This window comes from Calidris pugnax, unplaced genomic scaffold (genome assembly GCF_001431845.1).
Source record: "Calidris pugnax isolate Ruff unplaced genomic scaffold, ASM143184v1 scaffold219, whole genome shotgun sequence".
NCBI lineage: Eukaryota > Metazoa > Chordata > Aves > Charadriiformes > Scolopacidae > Calidris > Calidris pugnax.
The window spans coordinates 3,664,094-3,686,996 of NW_015094507.1; the positions used below are offsets into that span (position 1 = coordinate 3,664,094).

Here is a 22,903-nt window from a genome sequence, read left to right on the forward strand (position 1 = left end):
GGAGGGGTCCCGGCCGCCGCCCTGGCTGACGGTGCGCGGTGTTGCAGGCGGAGGGGCTGCGGCAGGCTCTGGAGGAGATGCGGGCGCTGTACGAGCGCAACCAGGCGGACGTGTGAGTGTCGCGCCCGGTGCGTGCGTGTGTCCCCCACTCCCCCCGCACCTCTGTAACGCGGCTCCTCCTCCAGGTCTGAGGCCAAGTCGGGACGGACGGACCTGATCTTCCTCATCCGCTTTCGGCACTGCTGCCTGCTCCGCAACCAGCGCTGCCTCCTGGCCTACCTGTGAGTGCGGCGGGGGGGCCCGCGCCGGGTTCCCGCGGGAGGTGCGGTAGCGGGATGGCCGAGTAGCGGTGTTGATGGCGGGGGCTGCCGAACGCCGGCACGAAGAGAAGGCCCCGCATCCTCCCCCTCTTTAAAAGCTCTAATCGCTGGAAAGGCTGACCTTCACGCCCTTTAGAGGAGCGTGGGCGCAGCGCCCCAGAGGATTTGGGGGAGAGGAGCCGCTGCCCGGGGCGGTTGCCAGCGAGGGGGTTCTAATTGACAAGCGGCTGAATATGAGCCGGCAGTGTGCCCAGGTGGCCAAGAAAGCCAATGGCATCCTGGCTTGTATCAAAAATAGTGTGACCAGCAGAAGTAGGGAGGTGATTGTGCCCCTGTACTCGGCACTGGTGAGGCCACACCTCGAGTATTGTGTCCAGTTTTGGGCACCTCAATACAAGAGAGATATCGAGGTGCTGGAGCGAGTGCAGAGGAGGGCAACGAAACTAGTGAAGGGACTAGAAGACAAATCATATGAAGAGCGGCTGAAGGAGTTGGGACTGCTTAGTGTGAGGAAGAGGAGGCTGAGGGGAGACCTCATCACTCTCTACAACTACTTGAAAGGACACTGTAGAGAGGTTGGGGCTGGTCTCTTCTCACAGGTAATTAAGGACAGAACGAGAGGGAATGGCTTCAAGCTCCAACAGGGTAGGTTTAGACTGAACATTAGGAAGGAATTTTTCACAGAGAGAGTGGTCGGGCATTGGAACAGGCTGCCCAGGGAGGTGGTGGAGTCACCATCCCTGGCTGTGTTTAAGGGACGTTTAGATGGGGTACTGAGGGATATGCTGTAGGGGAGGACTTTGTAGAGTAGGGTAGATGGTTGGACTCGATCCCAAGGGTCTCTTCCAACCTCAATGATTCTATGAAGGTGCCGGGTTTGCCCCCTGTTTCTGTCCCCAGGTACGACCGGCTGCTGCGCATCCGCGCGCTGAGGTGGGAGTACGGCAGCGTCCTGCCCAGCACCATCCAGTTCCACATGGCGGCCGAGGAGGTGAGCCAGCCCCGGCCTCAGCTCTTCCCCTCTTTCTCCTTGTTCCTCCTGATGGATTCAGTTGAGTCAAAATTGGACAGGCTCTCTTCCCCCGCCGCAAACGTGGCACTTAATGTGCCTTTCTGTAAGTACTGATTTATTTATTCCTCGTCGGTGGGTGCAATCCCACACGGATATTGAGTGCAGGTGATGCTTGGCACTTCTAAGGACCAGGTGGCCTTCAGCAGGTCAGACTCAGAGCCAGCAGAACGAGGTCTTCACGTGCAGCTCTCCTTCTAGAGCATCTACAGAGCTGCTGATGTGAGCAGCTCGTGTCCTGCCCTGGATCCAGACTGCTCTGTGTCTTTTTCCCTTTAAAAGAGCTTGTGTTCACCTTTCACTGGCATGAATGTGCTTGTGAAAGGTGGTCAGACAGCAGAGTAAACTAGATGTCGCTCATCAGGGACCTGTCTTTCAGCATTAGCTGTCCAGCTGTGCCTGAGGGATTGCTGTCAATGTCTGCAGGTGGAGTGGTTTAATCGGTACAAGAAGTCTCTGGCTACCTACATGAGGTCAGTAGGAGGAGAGGAGGGGCTGGACCTTACACAGGACATAAAACCTCCTAAAAGCCTGTACATCGAAGTAAGTGCAAGATTGCTGGTTTCTGCCTGTGAACAAACATTTTGTCTGACCATCATTTCTGAGAGAATTTTGCTCCCCTCTCAAGTCAGGTCACCAAGCAAAGCCTTCAAGAGCATCAAAGCTTCCACAAGCTTCTACATTTTACTCTCTGCCTGCCAGCGTTTTACTCCCTCAGTCTTCTACTGAGGACTCAAAGTCTGTTTAAAGATGGCATTTCTAGTGTGGGCAAGGGGGTGAGCGCTCTGAATCCCAGTGAGGAGTTTTTTGCAGCATTTTGCTGAAACTTAACCAACTCTCAGATCAACTAGAAACCTCGTTTCCATGAATTATTAACTAATTTTCTTTGTTGTTATTTTAAATGGACTCTGATAGATGAGACTATAAATTGTTTTACGCAATTGATGCAACAAAGTAAGAGCATGTGGGAATCTGCTGCTGCTGAAGTGCTCTGTTCCGCTGTTCTCTTCAAAAGAGCGTGTAGTAACAGCCTGCTTCTTAAGACAGTTTCACTGTTAACAGATGGGCATTTTCTGGTGCACGTGTGGGGAGGTTCTCCTGGAAATGCAGCTGCTGTTCCCCAGACCCTGTCTCTCTAGTCTCTCTGGAGGGCTGGGCTGCTTGCTGGTGCTTCTTGCTCCAGGCAAAGGCAGGAAGAGAACATGTTGGGTAGAACCCACCGACTGTGGGATCGGTCCAGTTCTGCATTTCCAGGTCTGCTCTGTTTTGAGGCTGCAGCAGGCAGGCAGGAATGTGTCCATACATACGGTTCTGGGACACATGGTGTAAGTCAGCAGTGATGCTGAGTGTTTTCTGTGGGAGATCTGATCTGAGAGCTGCATTTCTGCTTTGCAGGTGCGGTGTTTAAGAGACTATGGTGAATTTGAGATCGATGATGGCACCACCATCCTGTTGAAGAAGAATAGCCAGGTACCTGTCAAAAGAGTGTGGTCCATTCTCTTCCTTCCCTTTCACTCCCATGATACCCCCCTGCTTATCACAGCTTTGCAGCACATCCCCATTCCTGCACACGCTGCAAGCTGAGTTCTAAGGAAAGTGTCTTCTGTTTTCATGCAGCACTTCTTACCCCGCTGGAAATGCGAGCAGTTAATCAGACAAGGAGTCCTCGAGCACATCTTGTCATAAGCGTGCCGGACAGGAGGGACAACTCTTGCTTGGTGGCCTGCCCATAACAGGGACTGAACTCTGGTGTGTGCAGGACTCAGCACTTCTGCAGCGGGCACCCTGCCATTCCTCTTAAAGGCCTCTGGTACCTCACATGAAGATCAGCCCTGAGTTTATAAAGTATGCAATCCACATTGGCCAGCTCTTCATGACCGAAGGGTGCCCACTGGTAATGTGGGGAGCCTGGGAATCTGCATAGTGGTGGGGGGGGGAGGGGGGAAGGGGTGTTACCCAAGCCCTGCAACTGCAAGCAGGTTTTGTGAGTGCATTTTTGTTTGGAACAGTTCTTTATTCATACTGTGCATGAATGTGCACTGTGGGAGTAAGAGACTGGCCGTCTGGGCTGCGGAAACCAGGAGAGCTCCGTGGCTGCAAAATAAAGAACTGCTTCAGCCTTCTATTTAGTGTCTTTCAAGAGTTAACATTGTGGTTGTTAAACACTCTGAGGTGTCCTTCTGGTGCAACCCATCCTGACCCTGCAGGGTGATGCTCAACTGGATATTTAGGTGTCTCAGTAGAGCTGCTCCTCCAAGTGCCAGATAAGGCTGCATGACCTCATTTCTAGGATCAGACATGAAGCCTTGTCTCCCATCAGAAGCCTATAAATGTTGTTTCTTAAGGTGCTGAGCTGAATGAGCACTGCAGTCTGGGCAATGGGCCTGGCCAAGGTCTCTCCCAGGGTGCTTGGGCTGTGCCTCTGTCCCTCTCTGAAGAGTCTCCTTTCCCAGAGCACTGGTCTGGACATAGGGACTGCCTAGAGCAGGAATGGGAAAGGGTGCAGAGGGTTTGAAGGATTCCATTTAGCACAAAACCAGAGCAAGGCTGAAGAGTTGCTCTCCCTGTCTGGTTTTCTTAATGGAGCTGCTCACTCTTGAGTTGTGGCTGAGAGACAATGCTTCCAAAAGCTTAAGTCATAGGTAAGAGTAGAGGTTTGCCTTGTCCCCATCTCTGACAGGAGCCAAGAAGGAAATACCCTGGGGAAGAATACAGGAAGAGGACCAATGCCTGGATTGCTGCCCCAGCCAAGGAACCTCCCTGAGCTAGCCCACACCCTCTGCTGGGGCTTCCCTCCTTGCAATAGACTTGCTTCTCTCACGGCCCTTGTAGGCATGGCTGCCCCCAAGGCAAAGAGGAGTCTCAGCTGTCATCCCCCAGGACAGAAAAAGCACACCTAGATCAAGGAGGCCTCCTCAGTCACAGCCATCTCTTGTCACTGTCCCAGGGCCAGGGCACCTCTCTGCCCCGGCAGGCTGGGAATTAAAGGCAGTGGCTGAGTTCTAGCTTACAGCCAATTTATCCCCTTTTGTTCTTGAACCAACAGCTTGAGCTACTTTTAAGCCCTCTTCTTTGCATTGACTTTGTCCAGCCTCTGCTTTGCTACCCTGATACAGTCAGGTTTGTTTAGTCTTGTACAGTAGTCTCCATAGCCCCCAGAATCCTAGGGATCCTTTCTCAGCTGGTGGCAACCACAGCCCCCACATGAAAACCTGCACAGAGCAAGGCAGGGGCACAGTGGTAACAATGCACCCTCCATCAGGGTAACACCATGGGCAGATCAACAAATTTGGTATTTGTTGATGTGAATGCTTGGCTTTGTAGCCTTTTGGTCAACTTATTTTGGCAAGGGCAGGACTCGCTGCCAGTATGTGAAAGCCAATAAGGAATGCAAGATGACAGTTCACTTGCTGTGTCTCCTGGTCTCCTTTGAAGTGCAGCGCTGAGCAGGGGTCACCAACACTGCCCCAAGCCTTGAAGGCTCTTCCCTCAGCCTCTCTGTCCTGCTCACCACAGAGGCAACAATCTGGTAGCAAGTTGGTTTGGTTCCTAGGCTCAGACTTTAGGAGGGCCATAGTCTCCTAGAGCCCAAAAGGATCTGTAAGGAATAAAAGTTAAGCAACGTTTGCGGGAGGCTGCTGAAATACAGAGCAGACTGGAGATGGCAGGAGCTGCTATAATATTGCAAACATTTTAATGCCACAACACGGCTTTCCTGCTCTGAGTGAGCCAGATACAGTAACCTTCAAGCCCTCCTGCCCTGGCTTTCCAGCCGTTAACAGCCTAACCCCAACAGCAACCCTCCATGGAGCAGGAGCATCCACACCACCACCGACCACGCTGCTGGAGTGCAGGCAGCTCCTGTGGGACGGCTGCTGTGAGAAAGACCTGACTTAACAACAGCACACTGCCACTGAGACAGGCACCAAAGCTGGTGCTTTCAGTTCAGCTACCCACAGGACCAGCTTCCTTAAAGGACTCTGTCTGGTTTCTCCATTCTCTACTTTCTACCCAGGAAAATTCTGGCAAGACCAGGGAGGACAAGGCTGGTTTCCCAGCCTATCCATACATCCCCTTCCGCGCCTAACAAACCCTGGCCAGGACCAAGGCTGCCACAGCGAGTGCCCCATCACCCACTCAGAGATGCTGGTGTGATTTTTCCAATGAGCTGCTTCAGGGCTGAGGCTTGCTCCTCCAACAGCTGGTTCTTCTCCTCAGTGCTCTTCTGCTTCAGCTCAGCTGCCTGCAGGGCCATTGCAAACCCCCTGTTCTCCTCACGGAGGTTTTTGATCAGCAGTTTGTTCCTGGACAGTTGGGCCTACAGCAGGGACAGAAGGCTTAAGGTTGAGCATTCCCACGAAAGGGTGCCAGCCAGGCAGGGACCTGCAAAATTAACCCCTCTTGCACTCACCTGTGTGAACTTGAGCTGAGCTGCCCTCTCTGCCAGCACAGCTTCTGCACTCCTCAGATTACGCTCCAGCCCCTCTGCCTGCTCCACAGCTGCCTGCAGCAGACGCTCATGTTCCTCCTGCAGTGGGCAACAAAGCCTAAGATCGGGCTACCCCAGCACTCACCAGGCCTCTGGCAATCCTGGACCATGCATTTCCCCAGGGCCCTGCTCACAAACCTTCACACTGCCTGAGGGAGAGCATGGAGGTATCAGAGGAGGGGGTGCAGGATCCAAAGAGCAGCGGGACAAGTGTCTACAGCAGTACAAGGGGTTTTAAGACAAGGCACGGATTTCCCAGCAATGTTTTCTATAAAAACAAGCCAATGACCTCCCCTCTCTCAGTCATGTCCAGAAAAGCCCAGGGAGAGACACAGTTTCCTTGGATGTAGTTTTTGTGTCTGCTTAGTTTAATTCTTTAGGTTATAATTTGCTCCAACTTTGCCCAGCTTACTTCAACTGAATCAGTGTCCTGAAACAAAGGACACACAAAAATCCAACACCTTGCTGCACAGTGCCTTAGGGATAAAACCACCCCATTCTATGCAGGTTACATCTCCATGTAGGGGGTTCAAATTTTCTTTCCCCAGCCTGATCCAACATAGAGTGTCTCCCCAGATAACTCCTGCTCCAAGGTATCTGGCCTGGGGTAGGTGGATGAGAGTGGAGAGGAATCCCGTTTGAGTGCAGGGCAGAGACTAGGTTCATGGGGAATTAAAATTGCAGCTGAATTTGAAGATCAAGTGTATTTTCCGTTTGTGGGCTCCTGATATATAGCATCTTCTACTCAAACCTCTTGTGGCTTCAGCCACAGCTGCCTTCCAGGCTGGCAGGGCTCCCTCCCCAGTACCCTTGACTGAGCTCCCGCAATTCCCTGCTTACCTGGGTCCTGACCAGCTGCCTGCACGTCTGCTCAGCCTGCCGGTGGAGGTTTTCCTGGAGCTGCTGAGCCTTGCACCGTTCCTCTCTCAGGCTGTTTTGCAGCTGCTCAAGCTGTTTCTTTGGCACCATATTGCTCATCTGGGCCTTAGCCTGCTGCAACTGCAGAGCATGCTGAGTCTGGGCCAAGCTCAGGTTTGCTTTGGCTTCTAAGAGCTGCAATACAGAAAGGCTGAGAGCTGGTTACAGCTTTGTGCTAGCAATGGGACAGGCCCAGGGTGTGCTGCAGGTGAGAGGGTTAGGAAGCACCCTCAACCCCCCCACCTTGGCTCTCACACCACCCTGGCCACAGAGCAGCAGGACCACGGGAATGGTGCTTGCTAGGCAGCCTACAAAGCCAGGGATGGAGAACACTGAGAGCTGCAGGAGTGACCCCTTGCTGAGAGATGCTCCCTTTGCTGAGCAGTGAGGAGCAGGAGTTGCTGGAAGGATCCTCTGAGAGGGTGTCCTAGCACAAAGGGCCACAACAAAAGGTGGCAGAGGGGGCTGCTTGCCTGGGTTTGTTCTCAGATACATCCCAAGGCAAGCTGGGCTTCAAGGCAAGCTGGACTGTACTACATGTCTTCTGCTTCCTTCCACCAGCAAAGGACAAGCAAAGGGCAAGCAAAGGGCAAGCAAAGGGCAAGCAAAGGGCAAGCATGGTAGTAGGAAGCAGGTCTGGTCCAGCTTTGCCCTACAGCTACCTAGGGGTGGCTGGCAGGGGTAAGCTGTACTCTCACAAGCCAGTCTCTGAGCCTGTCCTGAGGTTAGAAGGCAGGAGAGGGCTATTTTGAGGTTTCTCACATCAGCTTTCCCCTTAGTGGTCCTTGTTCCCCTGCTCTGATCACCTCATTTCCCTCCCCCTCAGACATGGCCTGCCTGGCCCCTGTCATCTCTGCCCAGCCACTACCTGATCCTGCCTCTCCTCAAGCTCCTCCCAACCAAGACACGGGGAACCACAGCTCCTGGCACTCCTGTGTGAGCCACCCCCACTCTGCCTCCATCTCCTCTGCCCAGCTAGCCTGCACAGGACAAGGACACAGTGGGCACCACAGAGCCAGCTGTGAGCAAAGACCCATCCCAAGCTGCACCTGAACTGGCCTCAGCCATATCTGAGTGGGAGGGCAAGTCCCCACAAAGAGGAAGAGGAGAGTCATTCTGCCCGGGGAAGGTGTCCAACACAGCCCTGAGCAGGGCAATACCAATATCACAGGCACCACTCAGCAGCCTGCCACCCTGCCACCAACTGAATGACACCCACCTTCTCCTGCAATGTCTTGAGCTGCTGTCGGAGCAGCTCCATCTCCATCCAACATGCTGCATGCTGCTGGTGGTGCTCCAGCCTTACTGCTGCCTCTGCTCCTTGGGGCCACTCAGCCTCCACAAGCTTCTGGCTGGCTTTGTGCTCACTGAGTTCATGGCCCAGCTGACGCATCTTCATGTTCAGGTCAGAGACCTCCCCCTTACTCTTCTCACTCTGGAAAAGGTTGAGAAAAAAAACAACTCATGCACAGAGGCCTGGGGTGGGAAGAGAGGAAAGAGACTTAACCTGTCCCACGCTGTCCTTGCTGACTTCCCACCCAGGAACACTGCTGTCGCTGCAGGGCCTTGCAGGCACTCGGGACAAGTGCCCCCATTTCCCAGCCTGACCATAGCCCCGTGGCCGAGTTCAAGCAGAGAATTCCCAGGTAAGGAAACCCACACAGATGGGGCCTTCACAGTCACCTGGAAGAGGTCACTAGGGAAAGCCGGGGAGAAGGTGACTGGGTCTGGCTGTACAGATGTGTAACAGAAATATTAAGATTGGTAAGAATACAGTATGAATGGAAAAGTGTCCCTGCACATGTGAAAGTACCAAATGAAAGAGCAAAGTAAGGGCTTCAAGAGTAGTCTGCATCAACACTGAAAGGTACCATCCCTCAGATGTTGCTCCTAGAACACTGTCCCCAGCAGTAATGCTGAGCAAGGTGCAGTTTCTGGCCCATGCTCTGACCAGACTACAGCACAGGTAACACGTCAGGAGAAAGCCTGCACCTAACAGCAGGGCAGCAACACAACCCACACCTCTGCTAGCCTCCCAGGAAAATGGGCAATCAACACAGCTTTCCAACAAAGGAGGAAAAGCAATCAATGAGCAGCAGTTTTGTGGCTGAAGATTAATGGAGGCTGAAGCCAGCAAGGGACAGCAAAGGCCACCCTGCTGCAGCTGATGGCCCCAAAGAGTACAAAAGACATGTTCAAAACCCAGGTTGTGGTTCCCAGTCATGAGGAGTTCCAGGAACAGGGTGAGGAACTAAGACCCTCATCTAGGTTGTGCGCAAGCAATCCTGGCCAGGCCATGTCCATGGGCTTGTGAACATGCAGCTTTGAGACTGGGGGTGAGCAAAATTCCTAGAAGAAAGAGTGCAAGTATGTAAGACAACCTCATTAGAGATTCTGTAGTAAGATGTTCCCTTCAGTAAGACCTTCACTGGCTTTTGTCACACAATTTTTCCCTACTTGACAAGCTATAAAATGAAGCTGCTTCTTTAAAGCAAGACTGGGTTTGAATGTTGAAACAAAGATTCCTGTTCTTCTCTATAAACATGTGCAGTTTCTGTCCTAAATCCTTCAGCCCGTCCGTTAGTGTCAATGACTCCTCACCGATGCTGTTAACTCTGCTATTTCAGCCAGCTCCTCCACCTTCTCTCTGCCCAACTCGTTCACGTGTTTCCTGTTGGGGAGAGGGATATGATCAGCTTCAGGCCAGAGAGCAGCAAACCATGGTCCCCCAGAGAAGGGACCCGTTTCAGGGAGCCACACATCTGCTTTTGGCCTGCAACACAAAGGAAAGCCATGCCCAAAAAAAAGAGTATGGTCATGAACTGACTCAGGAGTGGGTCAGGTGTCTCTGCCCCAACAGGTGACTCAGCCCAGCCCAGGGCAGACAGCTGGGGACATCCAAAGTCCTGCAACATTGTCAGGGGCCTAAAAATCAGGGGATAAAGAACAGTGGGAGAGCCATCTTAGCAGACTCTTAGGACCATCTGCACCAGAAACCTGGCTCTCCTTGGATTTACTACTCAGTGGGGGACCCTAGTACCTACCTCAAGCTTCCTAAGGCAGCAGCAGGCCACTCACCAAAAGGTTTGTGCTTCAAAGAAGCCCATCCTTTCCTCCTTTGGCACAGCCATCCCCACAGCCTTCCCCAAACCCAGCTCTGGACCCTGTGCTCTGGCCTGCCCAAGCCTTCTGGCTGGCCAAGCCTGCCCCAGCACTGGCTGCCTTGGCATGGAGTGAAAGGGTGTGGGAGTGCTGGCTTGCTCAGAAACCAGAAAACAATGGGCAGGTTGAGCCAGCTGAAATACGGTTAATGTACCTGAGTGGCCGTTCCTTTTACAATCATTAGCTATCCACCCATTTGCCAGCCTCCCATAGCTGGCTCCTCTCTTACTCATCATGTCTGCTGCCCTTCTCCTTTGCAAGCCTCAGCTCTTGTTGGAGTCTCTGAAGTTGACTTTTCATCAAGCTGTTCTCCTTCAGCAGCCGGCACAGCTCTCCCCTGCGGGGAGAGACAGCAGAGTGAGAAAACCATGCAAAAGCCCAGTTTGCTTTTGGCATCCTATGCTGGCTCCCTGCTCTATTCCCATTTCATTTGCAAGGACAGCAAGAGCTAAAGAAATGAGGAACAACCATCCAATAAATCAGGCAAACTATGTGGGTACAATCAAGAGACATTGGTGGAGAAGGAGCAGGTCTTCAAGGGAAGGGAAATAAAGAGGAATAAGGACAAACAGCATCAGACCCTGAAGTTGTGTGGCATCCAGCTGGCTGCAATTACTTTGCAGGCCTGCCAAGGGGTGGGAACACACCAAGACTTCATTACAGGATAACCAGGTGGTGAGCCCAACCCTTCAACTGCAACAGAGCCATGTTTGGAGAAGCCAGCTTGGTTGTGAGACCTCTGTGATTTTACAGTGCTGGACACAACAGCTATGACCCCCAAATCCAAGGTAGCCTTTCCGCCTCATTATCTGTCCACTTCTACTGGTACTCCCAGTCTCCCATGAGGCCATGAACACTGGCACTTGTGGGAAGGAAGCTCAGTCCTGTATTAAACAGACAGTCCAATCCAGCAGTTACTGCTAAAACCCAGGTCCATCCTGGCAGGGAGAACAGCACTGCAGTTTGTGGCACTGCATGTGGGAGGCAGAGCAGCTGAGTGTGGAAGTTCCTCTCTTCTCCAAGCAAGCAAGCAAAAGGACAGGCTGTCTGGCATTTGCTCTCCCTGCTTGGCAGGGCACTCCTCACAGCAGCTGCTTTCAGAGTCAGTTTTACATCAGGATTCACACACTGTGCTTCCTGTGGCATCTCGAACACCCAAGTACAGCTGTACAAGGCAGAGGAGATGAGTCCGTAGTCAGTCACAGCCATGTGAGCACATCCCAGCTCTCTGACCACACTCCCATGGTTATTAAGACGTGTGGGGGACAGCAAGACAGAACACAGCTGCTGTTAAGAGTGTCAAGAGAGAACATAGCTGCTGTTAGATTGTCAAGAGAGAATGTAGCTGCTGCTAGTGCCAAGAGAGAACATAGCTGCTGTTAGAGTGTCTTGGACCATCATGTTGTTAAGCAGCCTTGTATTTCACAAAGCACCTGCTTTTTTCTTTTTTTTTTTGCAGTAGCATCACTGTGTTAGTTCTGCAAACTGCCTCTGCGCTCAAATCTGCCATTCTCTTGAGCTCTGGATTCATTTTGAAGCTAGTGCACAACATCTTTGAGCCGCATCAGCTTTAGGTTCACTGTGTCTCCTTCCCTCTCCAGCTCCATTTTGACAGCCTGAATGTCTTGTTTCCTCCTATGTGGCTGTGCCACTCTGTCTCCCAGGGCCTTCTCTTCCTCTTCTTGCCCTCCAGGACAGAAAGAGAATAGTACCAGACCTCAGGCTCTCTCTGTCCCTGCACTGTGTCCTCAGCTCTCCTCCCTCGTGGTCCAGCTGCTGCCCTAGATAGTAAATGTCTTTGGTGTGCTGTTGTCCCACCCTGGCCTGCTCCATCTCAAACCTCTCCTCCAGCTCCAGGCTCCACACACATTTTTGCTCTTTCAGACTATCAGTTACAGCCCAGTACTTTGCAACTCTTTCTTCCAGCTCTCTTTTCTGGTCTTCCATCTTGCGCATCTCAGCCTTGAAGCCTTCCTCACTGATCTTCCTTTCTCTCTCAAAGTTTCTCCTCATCAACTCCATTTCCTCCTCGTAATAGTTTGTCTGTTGGGAGGAGACAGTATTTGGATATTAGCACCATGCTCCCAAGAGCTCCCCTCTCCTCTGACTCAGATCCATCTATTGGTCCCCCTCCACAGGGGACACTCTACAGACAGTTCTGGTCCCTACTGAACTTAGGGCAATAACCAGTCTCATGCAGCAGAGCATATATTGCAAATATCGGTGATCCCAGCTCTTCCTAGCAAGCAGCACAGTTCTCCCCTTTCTCCTTGTTTGTAAGGAACCTCAGAGAGGAGAAGGGAGAGGCCAGGGCATCATCTGCCACTGCTCGTCATAACCTTCACCCCTCTCCCGGTTTCAGCTGGAACAGAGTTAATTTCCTTCCTAGCAGCTGCTGTGTTTTGGATTTAGTATGAGAGTAATGTTGATAACACGTATTGTTTTAGTTGTTGCTAAGTAATGCTTATATGAAGCCATGGACTTTTTCAGCTTCCCATAGAAACGGAGAGGGAGCACGGACAGGACAAGCCGGCCGAAGGAATATTCCACACCATAGATGTCCTGCTCAGTATTTAAATGTGGGTTGGCCAGGGGGCTGGAATCTGCGATCGCTGTGCAGGATGGGCTGGGCAATTGGTCATTGTGTGGTGACCAACTGTACTGCATCACATCTTTATACCCTGCTTGAGGGGGGTGGAATGAGTGAACAGCAGCGTGGTCGTAGTTGCCAGCTGGGGCTAAACCATAACAAGCCTGCAGATTAGTCCCTTATCCAAGATGTGGTGGTGAGTAGCTGCTGTTCCCCATGGCTCCCTTGTGAACACTAGAAACTCCAGGATCTCATGAGCACAAAGGCAGGACTGTGAAGCAAGCTGAAGATCTGCAAGCAGCTTAGTGCTCCTTGAACTGTTTGTGACCTGTGTGGTGGTTTAGGATTTGCTCTTGCAGTGCTGCAAGAGAAACTCAGCAAGCACCCCCAACCTCTCAGCTCAGCAGCTAAAGGTGGAGAAAAGGTGGAAGGCCTCTCACAAAGGCACTTACTGCTGTCTAAAGGGAGGGCTGGGCTCACAATGTCACCTTAGGGCAAGCATGTTAAAAGTGCACTGCAAGCCCAGGGAGACAGGGCTCTGATATCCCCCAGTCCCTCTTGTCCTCTTGGTCCTGTCACTGGTTTTACTGCGACAGCAACACCGAGTAGCTCTGGTTCCCCGTAAGGAGCAAGACCCACACAAACATGTTATAAGGTGACAGAGATCTCCACAAAGCCTTTGCCAGCCAGTGAGGGCTCCAAACCCTCCTACCAGCTAAGATGGGCTGGGGAAGCACAGTCAATAACCCCAGCAGAGGGATGAGGTACCACCCTGTTTCCCAGCCTGAACTCTCCAGCCACCCTCCTGGAGCAAATGCCCCAGCAGCGATGCTGTAGCAGGGTGCTTACCAAGCAGTTGTGCCAAGAGGTCAGGACATCTCCCCCCACCCCTCTCACCTTGGTTTCTAGCTGCACCTTCAGATCCCGCAGCTGCTCGTGGAGCTGCTCCATTGAGAGTGACACCTCTGTGCACGCAGAAGCAGGAATCAGAGGGCTGGGAGAGCGGCACACTGGCAGAGAGGAGCCCTGTGAGGACAGGCCTACAAGACAGGACAAGACTGGCTGTCCTGATCAGGGTGGCTGCAGCTCCATCAAGTCAAGTTCATACAACCCCAAAAGATGGAGATCTCCATCTGTGGATGGACTGACTCAACCAGTCCCAGCACTGCATCACCTCTCTGGGCCAGAAGTTTCTACCTAACGCTCAACCTGAATCTCCCAACCCACACTTTGGGGCTACTTCCTCTTTATTGTATTATGTTTCCTCAACATCCTCAACAGCGAAAATCTACCTGTTCATTCCCAGCTGCCTAGTCCACAGGTCACTATCACCATCTCGAGTTGGAAGAGCCTCCTTCCCTCCATCTCCCTCCTCCTCACCACACATCACCCCCTTCTTCCCTCCCACAGCTGCCCAGTGCCAGAACTGGCAGCAGCAGCAGCTCAGGCACAACAACCCAACCCACACTCCCACGGAAACTCCAATGCAGAGGGAACCTTCTTCTTGCTAAGAAGATGGACAGGCACAGAACCCTGCTGCATTTTTACCTCCTGCTGGCAGCCCTCTCTCAGCCCTGCTTTCCTGTAGCTGGAGACGCAGCCTTCCCAGCTCCCTCCACAGCACTCCATTCTGGTCCCACAGCACCTGAAGCAGAGACTGGTCACCATGTGGTTACAAAGCTCCTCAGGGCTGCAGGGGACCGAGCACCCACAGCTCCCAGCAGCCATGTGTACTCAGGGTCCTTTGCAGCATGAAGAGCAGAGCCCTCTCACCAGCACAGTCACAGAATAAAGCAGGGGGATTTTCTTCCATCCCAAACAGGTGGAGATGAGTGTTTTTGGAAGAGCCAGAGAAGAAATACAAGCCAAGATTACTGCGACCACTATTACAAGAACCATCATTAAACATTGTAAAGCATGAAGAGCCACAAGTAACTGGTCCTGCATGCAAAAACACACAACACCGGGGGTTTTTGCAGACACCTCAGAGAGCTGGACCTCCTCAGACTTCTCCTGAGCTGAAGAAGACCACTCACTGGTAGTGACCAAAACACAAGAAACATTGTGATCTCAGTACAATCCCTTACACAGCCCAGATGTTTGCATTCACATCCTCAAGACACTCGTGTGGGAATGTGGGCTAGCCAACAAGCACTACTGGACACAGACAAAGCAACAGCAGGACTTACAGTGAAGTAAGTCCCACAGGGCTCTGGAAGGGAACATCTCTAGGTTGCAGAAGCAATAAAGTGAGGCGAGAAGGTGCTGATCCGATGGGAAACAGAGCACAAGGCAGGCCCCGTGGCTTGCTTTGCACAAGCACCCTCAGATGCCAGCACAGGAGTCTATCCTGTCTCAGTGCCAACATCAGCCTTCAGAAAGGAGTCCCACGGGTGAACACCACAGTATAAGCCATCACACCAGCTCAATGACCCACTTCCATGAGGGTGTCTGGAGCTGGGCAACTGCTTGCTTCACTTCCCACCCTCCACCCTGTACTGGAAGCTGCAGCGAACAAGGCATCCTGCCTCCCTCTGGACTGTCTGCTTTGAGAGAACATCAAATTATATCCCATATGCTGCCCCCCAGGAAACTGATGGGCTGCAAGAGACTACGAACTAGGATACTTCCAAAGATCCCAATTAATAAATATTATTGAGCAGATCTAGCCAAATGCAAACCCAGTTTGTTTAATCTCCATTCTAAACAAGAGAGCAGAGGAAGAGAGGGGCGGACAGAATTCAACAAGGGTAAAGGATAAACCTGAGTGGGTGCCTTCACAGAGGCAGATGGAGCCTGAAGGGAGAGCCTTGCCTTCCATCAACATTCTCATGGACAATTCTGGGGCTGCTCAATGGGAGCTAAAAATTGCAGCACTGAACATCTTCAACCCTCTGGTGCCACCTGGAGCAACGCTGCACTGGATAGTGCTCCAGCATGTTTGCCTTCAAATACAGCTTCAAGACGGGCTGTCTGCTGCATCCGTGAAAAAGCTTTGCTGAAAATGCAGATTTCAGCTGCTGCTGGGGGGATTTGATGTCTCTGCTCAGTGATATTCCCCCGTCACACATAGCACTTGGAAACAAATAGGCAATGCAATAAGCACAGGACTCAGGAGCCAAGGCACAGAGCACCCAGCAGCTCACAACATGCAAGGTACACAAGTCACTTAAAAACGAGAGAAGAGAAACAGAAGATGTGCTCATGTCCCAGAGAGCCCAAAGCTCTGGGCAGAAGCACAGCACACTGCAGGACAACACACCCAACACCAATGCCTAGACCTCACAAACACCAGGTACCTGAAAAGGCTCACCTTGACTCTCTAGCAGAGTCCAGCAGCAACAAGTTTTGTAGGGGTTGTTAAAGCGGGGCAAGAAAGAGGAAGGGAAAAACAGAAAGTTAGAAGAATTTAGCTGATAACATGCTTTCCAAAGGAGAACAGCTTTCTCCTTGTGTTTGAGAAGAAATGCAACAGAGTCCAGTGTGCTGCTACACGGTTCCCAGACAAAATGGCCTGTGGCTACAGGGTGGCAAGAAAGGAATTTACCCCTGCTCCCGCCCACCAGTATCCCAGCAAGGGAATCAACCCATGGAGGGCTGCAGGAGCAAGGACACAGGCTGCCTTGCTAAGGGCACAGCTGTGTCCTGCCTCCTGCCAAAGGATTCTGAGCAAGGCAAGAGGGAACCCTCTGGTCAGGGCTGCCTCCTTCCTCTCCCCCCGGCCATAGTGCCCAAGAGATCATAGAATCATTCAGGTTGGAAGAGACCCTTGGGATCATCGAGTCCAACCATCTACCCTAATCTACAAGGTCATCCCCTACACCATGTCCCTTAGCACTGCATCCAGGGATGGTGACTCCCCCCCCTCCCTGGGCAGCCTGTTCCAATGCCCTATCACTCTTTCGGTGAAAAATTCTTTCCTAATGTTCAATCTAAACCCGTGAGAGCTGTATTGTCACAACAGCACTGCTGGAGAGCTGCCCATCCGTACCTGGCACTGCCGCTCGTACTCCAGGACAATCTCTGCAAAGCGCTCATTCTGATTCGGGAGGTCTGGGCTGGGGGGCTCCACCTGGCCCAGCTGCACAAGCACAGGAAACACTTCTCATCAAAGAAATTATCACCTCTCTAAATGGAGAGGCAAAAGCTCTACTAAATCACTAGAGTCATGGTACTACACCCATAGGTTCAATGAAGGGTTGTGTGGTGGGACGGGTCAGATGCAGAAAGAGGAGGAAAAACATTTTTCTTCGTGTGTGAAGGCACACGAGCTGCAGGCAGGCTAGCTTTCCCAAACTGGCTAACCAGATCACAGGCTCATTTCCTTCCGCAGATCCGTTTTACCAGATGCCTCACTGGAGTGGAAGGGACTAAAACAAACCCTTTACTTCAATACTTGTGAAAAAGAAAGCTTTTTTTTTTTTTTTTCTGGAAAACAAACACTAAAGTTCTCACTTAAGACTACAGATTTGTAGAATTTTCTACAATTGCAAACTTACCTCATCTTTTTTTTTTTTTTTCAAACTTTGAAAGGCCTAAATTAAAAGCCAGTATTTTTTCTTTCCAGGTTGTCACTAATGTGCAGAAGCATTCAAATAGGGGGAGACCATAAAAACTGACCCAATATATATAGGATTTCCTAGAAAAAGGTCAATCTTTTGATGAGTTCCTGAAAAGTTCCTATTTAACCACAGCAGAGGAAGAAAGGCTACCATGTCCTTCACAACGTGGTTGAGTTCTTTCTGCAGTTCCAACACCAGTTTCTCAGAGGCCGCCAGTTTCTCAGCCATCTCTGTGACCCTGTTCTGCAGCTGTGTGCTCTCCTGCAGACAAAGGGAAGAAGATTTTTTTGATGTTGTGGGTCCTCACATCTCAGGATGGATTCATCAGCAGGTAGCCACAACACAACTGGCACATGAGCATGAGGAACACAGCACAGCTTGCAGGAGATGCTGCTTTGGACAGCACACTGTTGACACACACCACATGAGCTGGGGTTTGGCTCATCTCTCCGAAGGACAATCGTAGGTTTTGCAGAAGACAGCCCCCACAGGCTCATCTCTACCTCTGCTTCACAAAGCTATGGTTTCCCTCAAAGCCAACAAAGCCAGTAAGACCTAAGCTATCTCTGTTTACACTGAACAGTGTGGGAAAATCCCAGGTGTGCAGACACCATTGTCTCCGCCTGTAGCATGGTCCCTGGCACAATTTTAGCCTCAGCCACCAGGTGTTCAGCTGTTACTAAGGGCCAAGACATTCCCAACAAACAGGGGCATTTAATAATGTCATGGCAAGGAAACAAGTTCTGCATTTAATTCAATAGTATGGATGTGGCTGATGAATTTTTCTCTCCTGTCCTTCCCTTCCCAGCAACACAAACCACCCATCTTCATCACCACCTTTGCTTTGCCTCCTCCTCTGAAGTGAAGATGTTTCACCCAGGGCAGGGTGAAACTTACCTTCCTTCCTTACTTACTTACCTTCATTGCGTGGTTCAGTCTCCCTTGCAGGCTGGCCTCTTTGCCCTGGAGGAACCGTGTATCAGCCTCCAGCTTCACTTGGTGATTGACTGCTTGCTGCAAAAGCAGCTCTTTTGCCTCTATTTCTGCCTGAACATCCCTGGGGAAAAAAGTAACATGCTTGAGGCACCCAAAGTGTGTTCTCAGATGGCCAAAAGGTCCAGACACTCTCAGCATGCACAAAGCAGGAGATGAGAGCTTGGTTGGAGGAATGTGGGGACAGTATTGAGGTGGTTCTTCAGGGACTTCTCTGCCACTGACACAACGGCAAAACAAGTGGGAGATTCACAAAGGGAGACTGGATGGGAGGGAGAGGCTGTGGGCACACAGAGGAATACCATTTTCCCTGCCCCACCAAGAGGACCTCTCCTACTTGAGCTTGCTCTGGGTGTGCTCGAGAGCGACGTACTGCTCCTCCAACTCCCTGCCAAGCTGCAGGCAGCATGTCTCCGCTTTCTTCAAGTCCAGCCTCGCCTTGTCCCTCTCCAAGGCAACCTGTCTCACCTGGATCCTGCAGGCACAGTGACCAGTGCATTAGGAGACATCTCACACACCCCACAGAAGGGCCCTCTTCACAGGGAGCAGCACCCTTACCTGAGGCACTGCAGTTTGTACCCGTAGGAGGTGATGGCTGCATGCTGAAGCCCACTCCTGGGGACCATGAGCGTGTTGTCCAAAGTTGCAGGCAGCTCTGCTGGGCTCATCTGCTCCTCCGAGCTCCTATTCAGCCTCTGCAAGGACAGCACAGACTGAAATCACTTTCTCCCTCTTTTAACAGTGCCAACAGGAATTCTGTTGTTACATCATCTGATCACCTTCCAGCCTTTCAGAGGGATCCACCCCCATCTCACAGATCACATCCACCCCACATCTTCCCCAGCCTTGGGGTGGCCACACCCTGCCAGCCCATCATGAACCTGACTGCAAGCACTTCTTCCACCCCGGACGGCTGCTTGCTGAAAGACCTTGCTCACTTCACCCACCACCATCGGACAAGGCAGCACCAGAAACCTTGAGAACCTCCTCTAAGTTCTTCCAGAACTCAGATGGCAATGCCAAGTTCAGGCATGGCAAATCTAGTGCCATTGCCAATGCTGGAGAAGAGATGTGGGCCCAAGCAGCTCATCCAGAAGGATGGGCTGTGTCCCTGCACTCTCTCCTCTGCTGCTGAGGAAAAAAGCAGCGGAGGTAAGTCAGTGGGGCAAAATTGGCAGAGAAAAACTGACGACTGCCAGACAACATTTTGTTTGATCTAAAACCTAAAACTGGGTTGAGGTCAGCTTCAAAAATAAACAAGATTCAGCCAAGCTGAACCAAAAAGCAGAACCCAGAAAGCTGATACAGAATTTACAGAATTGGTAACATCATCTCCAAGAGCACCAATTTTATACCAGGTAAGGAGGAAGCCGATCCTCAAAGAACTGTTACCTCAAAGTCTTAAGCCAAAAGAACATGAAATAATTATTTTTTCCTTTTTTTCTCTCTCTCTCTTTTTTTTTTTTTTTTTTTTTTGCTTGAGGAAGCCGATCCTCAAAGAACTGTTACCTCAAAGTCTTAAGCCAAAAGAACATGAAATAATTATTTTTTCCTTTTTTTCTCTCTCTCTCTTTTTTTTTTTTTTTTTTTGAGCTGTTTTGCTCAGGATCCTGGATGGAGCTGTCCTGGCTGTCAGGGTAATCACCTATTCACTTCCACCTTAGTGCATTAGAGCGCAGTTACTTCAAAAGCATAAGCATTTGCAAATGCCTTGCCAGTCCTTGGAATTAAAAGCACTAAGAAGAAAGAAGTATTTTAAATCAAACAAAGAAAATGTGGATGAAGCTTGCCCCGTGCACTAAAAAGGGAACAACAAAAGTCACAAGAGGTGCAGAGATGTCAACGCTTCTGAAGTTAGTGAACTGGGGTGATCTTTCCCCTCTGCTAGGATAAGCACCGCTCTCCCTCCCCTACAAAGATGAGGCTCAACAGCCCTCTGTTGTTCCATTTGACCATCCCACTCCACCTGCACAGGGTTTGGTCCTACTCTGGCAGCTGCCAAGGGAGCCTTTTGGTCACCATGCAGTGTGTGAAGTCCAGACCACACCCCAAAACTGCCTGCCAAGTGGAAAACTCTCCCCAAGTAACCACCCTCAGATGCCCAACTAATGTCTATTAGATCACTTCCTTGTGAAACAAAACATCTTGGCCTGAATTGCTCTCAGTAGAACCCATTATTGAGACTCCTCCTCTGTGGGGAAATAGAGAAACCTTTCTAAGTGTGTCAGCTGGATTTGCAACTGGATTCCCTGCAGGACATTGTAGAAAAATCAAACACAAATGTACTGTCCTGTATAGAGAACCAGCAATGGCTTATAGTTTCCTATCCAAAAGTAATGGAAATCACCTCAAAGGAGCTGCAGATCAAGGCCACAAAACAGGATTCTTTTTACAAAGAAATCTTTCTGCCTTTCAGCTCATGAAGTACTGACAGTCTTGGCTCCTTGAGAGATGTTGACATACCTTGGAAAAAGGTGATCACGTGGCTGAACAAGCCAAACTGCAACTCCTCAAAGCTCACCCTTCCATCTCCATCCTTCTCCAGATTAGTGAATAAATCTGTGAGTTCCTAAAAAATGAGTACAAATGAAGAGAAACTCACAAACTACAGAAACATAGCTCAAAGCATCCAAACAACTTCTTAAAATAAATTCCATCTGTTTCACAGTGCAAATGGAACACAATTAAAAAACTATTTTTGAAAATTAACGCTGCTCTATTACCATGCATACACAAAGAAACAAAGTCTCCCACAAAGGCTGAAATGTGAGCCCCAGTAGTGAAGGCAGACAGGTATAAAACCCACTTGATTACAGCTTTAGTCTGGGGAGAGAAGGGGGATTGAGGCCCCATGCCTACTCTGAACCCTGAAGAGATAAGGTTGTCCTGTAATTTCATTTTGGAAATGGCTGGCTATTCACAGAAACACCCAAAAAAAGGACAAAATACAATGGGAACAAGCTGCAACAAGGGAAACCTTGACTGGCCATAAGGACAAAATTCTTTCTCCTGAGTGCACTGCAGGCTGGAACAGGCCCAGAGAAGCTGTAGGGTCTCCACCCTGGGAGATACTCAAACCTAGACTGGACAAGCCCTGAGCAACTTGGTCTAGCTTGAAGGTCAGTCCTGCTGTAGGCCAATTAGCCCAGATGCCTGCAGAGTTCCCTTCCCACCTAACCCTGCCTTGGTCAGACACTATGGACCAGCTCCTCTCCAAGGGAAGCCATCTGTGTCCCCACAGAAATGAATCATGCTGGGGTACCTCAGCTCAGGATCAGTGCCTGTCCAGGACCAGGACCAGTCTACAAGAGGCACAGCTTGCTTTAGACACTCATTTCTTTTGACTCTACAGACTCACTGCCCAGAACTCACCGCCCATGCCTCCCAACAAACCAGCTCCTGGCCTTTCCCTGCTCACCTCCTTCCTCAGCTCCTTCAGCCAAACGCTAGCTAAGGAAAGCTTCACCTCCTGTGCCTACCTCCTCTGGGAGGGCGCAGACTTGAGCCTCAGCCACATCCCAGGTGGGGCTGGGCACCCACCAGGAGCTGCAGGCTAGGTCAGGCTTTCAGAGGAAAACACAGCACATATCAGCCATCCTAAAAACAGCCTCCCCACACCTATTTGTGAAACAATACTGTTGAGGAGTGAGCCCCCTGTATCTGCATTCACCCCTGTAAGGACAATGGAAGAGCACAGCCAATGTCACCAACACAAGGATGACAGAGATCAAGCAGCATGACTTCCCTGTCACAAACTCAATCCAGGCATGTGAGCACCATGCCATCCCCATGTATTCCCCTGTAAATCCCAGGGGACCTGTACCACATCCTCTCCTGATGGCCTGCCAAGACAGCACATATAGGGAGGAAGGAGGCCATCATACCTTGTACCTCCAGCATCACATTCACAAGAGGTTTATCACATTCAGCTCTTTGTTTGCCTTCAGGCTCTGCAGTAAGAAAAATGAGGAAAGATCATCAGTCACAGTCTGCTCCAGGACTGGGGTCACACATCCCAAACCTGCCAGCTCCGCTCAGCCCTGCAGCTCCTGACACAGCTGCTCACAACCACAATGGGAATAACCCATGTAAGGCACTCAGCCTGGCTCACGTGGGCACCTTCAGACACACTGGGACTGGAAATGTTTGTGGTTTTGTAACAACTTCATTTTACCACGTCAAACAGTTTAGCTCAGGACTCAGCGTCCTGCCAAGCAGGACAGGGCCTTTTCCCTCAAAAGTTAAAGGATTGTTTAGAGATCAGCCAAGTATCCAGGGTACCCATGGCAGGAGGAGAGTTAAACCTGCCCTCTGTTCGAGGATGAACGCTGTAGGAGGAGGAGAAAAAGGGGAAAAGAGGGAATATAACAAATCCTGCTGAAATCCCCGCCGGGAATGGAGGTGCAGGATGCCCCCACCCAAACCCTCTGCACAAAACGCAAACCCAGATATCCATCTGAGGGAGTGATCCGACAGCCTGCCCATCCCCTCCCTGCAAACGGCCTGGGGTGCTCCTGGGTCTTTTACCGGGGCAGCACAGGCTGCGCCTGCAGACAAGGTTTTCCGAGGGGGAGACAGCACTGCACAACCAGAGACCAGGGCCCATCCACCTTATCTTCCAGCAAGGCAGCTATCGGTCGGCCGCTCGCCGCGCCTGGCCTGGAGGGGTGGCACGGGTGCCGCCCCGCCCACCGCTCAGCGCGCCGCTATGCCCCTCCCTCACGCAGCGGAAACACGCCCCCCCCTCAGTCACGCATGCGCGCGCCTCTCCCTCCCGCCCCACCACCTTTCCCGCCCGCC

At 51.2% G+C, this 22,903-nt stretch overlaps 2 protein-coding genes across 2 annotated transcripts; one reads left to right on the top strand and one right to left on the bottom strand.

Annotated features, from left to right (window-relative positions):
- Window positions 1-3,514, top strand: GINS1 (GINS complex subunit 1 (Psf1 homolog)). Its single transcript, XM_014964486.1, has 6 exons — window positions 1-112; window positions 186-281; window positions 1,221-1,311; window positions 1,816-1,932; window positions 2,785-2,859; window positions 3,007-3,514. Exons 1-6 carry the CDS (start codon window positions 78-80, stop codon window positions 3,073-3,075), a joined length of 483 nt encoding a protein of 160 aa, XP_014819972.1. The 5' UTR covers window positions 1-77; the 3' UTR covers window positions 3,076-3,514.
- Window positions 3,515-5,094: 1,580 nt separating this feature from the next.
- NINL (ninein like) lies at window positions 5,095-22,765 on the bottom strand. The gene is made up of 18 exons (XM_014964405.1): window positions 22,631-22,765; window positions 21,988-22,053; window positions 20,567-20,672; window positions 18,662-18,798; window positions 18,441-18,578; window positions 18,029-18,167; window positions 17,261-17,371; window positions 16,540-16,629; window positions 15,862-15,870; window positions 14,097-14,193; window positions 13,446-13,588; window positions 11,865-12,001; window positions 10,188-10,295; window positions 9,398-9,467; window positions 8,016-8,231; window positions 6,719-6,931; window positions 5,801-5,917; window positions 5,095-5,707 (listed from the first exon to the last, which is right to left on the bottom strand). The coding sequence occupies exons 4-18, from the start codon at window positions 18,769-18,771 to the stop codon at window positions 5,519-5,521; spliced, it is 1,887 nt and encodes a 628-aa protein (XP_014819891.1). The 5' UTR covers window positions 18,772-18,798; window positions 20,567-20,672; window positions 21,988-22,053; window positions 22,631-22,765; the 3' UTR covers window positions 5,095-5,518.
- Window positions 22,766-22,903: the final 138 nt, after the last annotated feature.

Excerpts from the sequence above, each read along its gene's own strand:
- GINS1 (XM_014964486.1), top strand. The coding sequence starts at position 78 with ATGCGGGCGCTGTACGAGCGCAACCAGGCGGACGT. Across the intron at positions 282-1,220 it reads CGCTGCCTCCTGGCCTACCT|GTACGACCGGCTGCTGCGCA; the intron begins GTGAGTGCGGCG and ends TTCTGTCCCCAG. Across the intron at positions 1,933-2,784 it reads CTAAAAGCCTGTACATCGAA|GTGCGGTGTTTAAGAGACTA; the intron begins GTAAGTGCAAGA and ends TCTGCTTTGCAG.
- NINL (XM_014964405.1), bottom strand. The coding sequence starts at position 18,771 with ATGAGCCCAGCAGAGCTGCCTGCAACTTTGGACAACACGCTCATGGTC. Across the intron at positions 6,932-8,015 it reads TCAAGACATTGCAGGAGAAG|CTCTTAGAAGCCAAAGCAAA; the intron begins GTGGGTGTCATT and ends TCTGTATTGCAG. Across the intron at positions 5,918-6,718 it reads GGCAGCTGGTCAGGACCCAG|GAGGAACATGAGCGTCTGCT; the intron begins GTAAGCAGGGAA and ends TGCCCACTGCAG.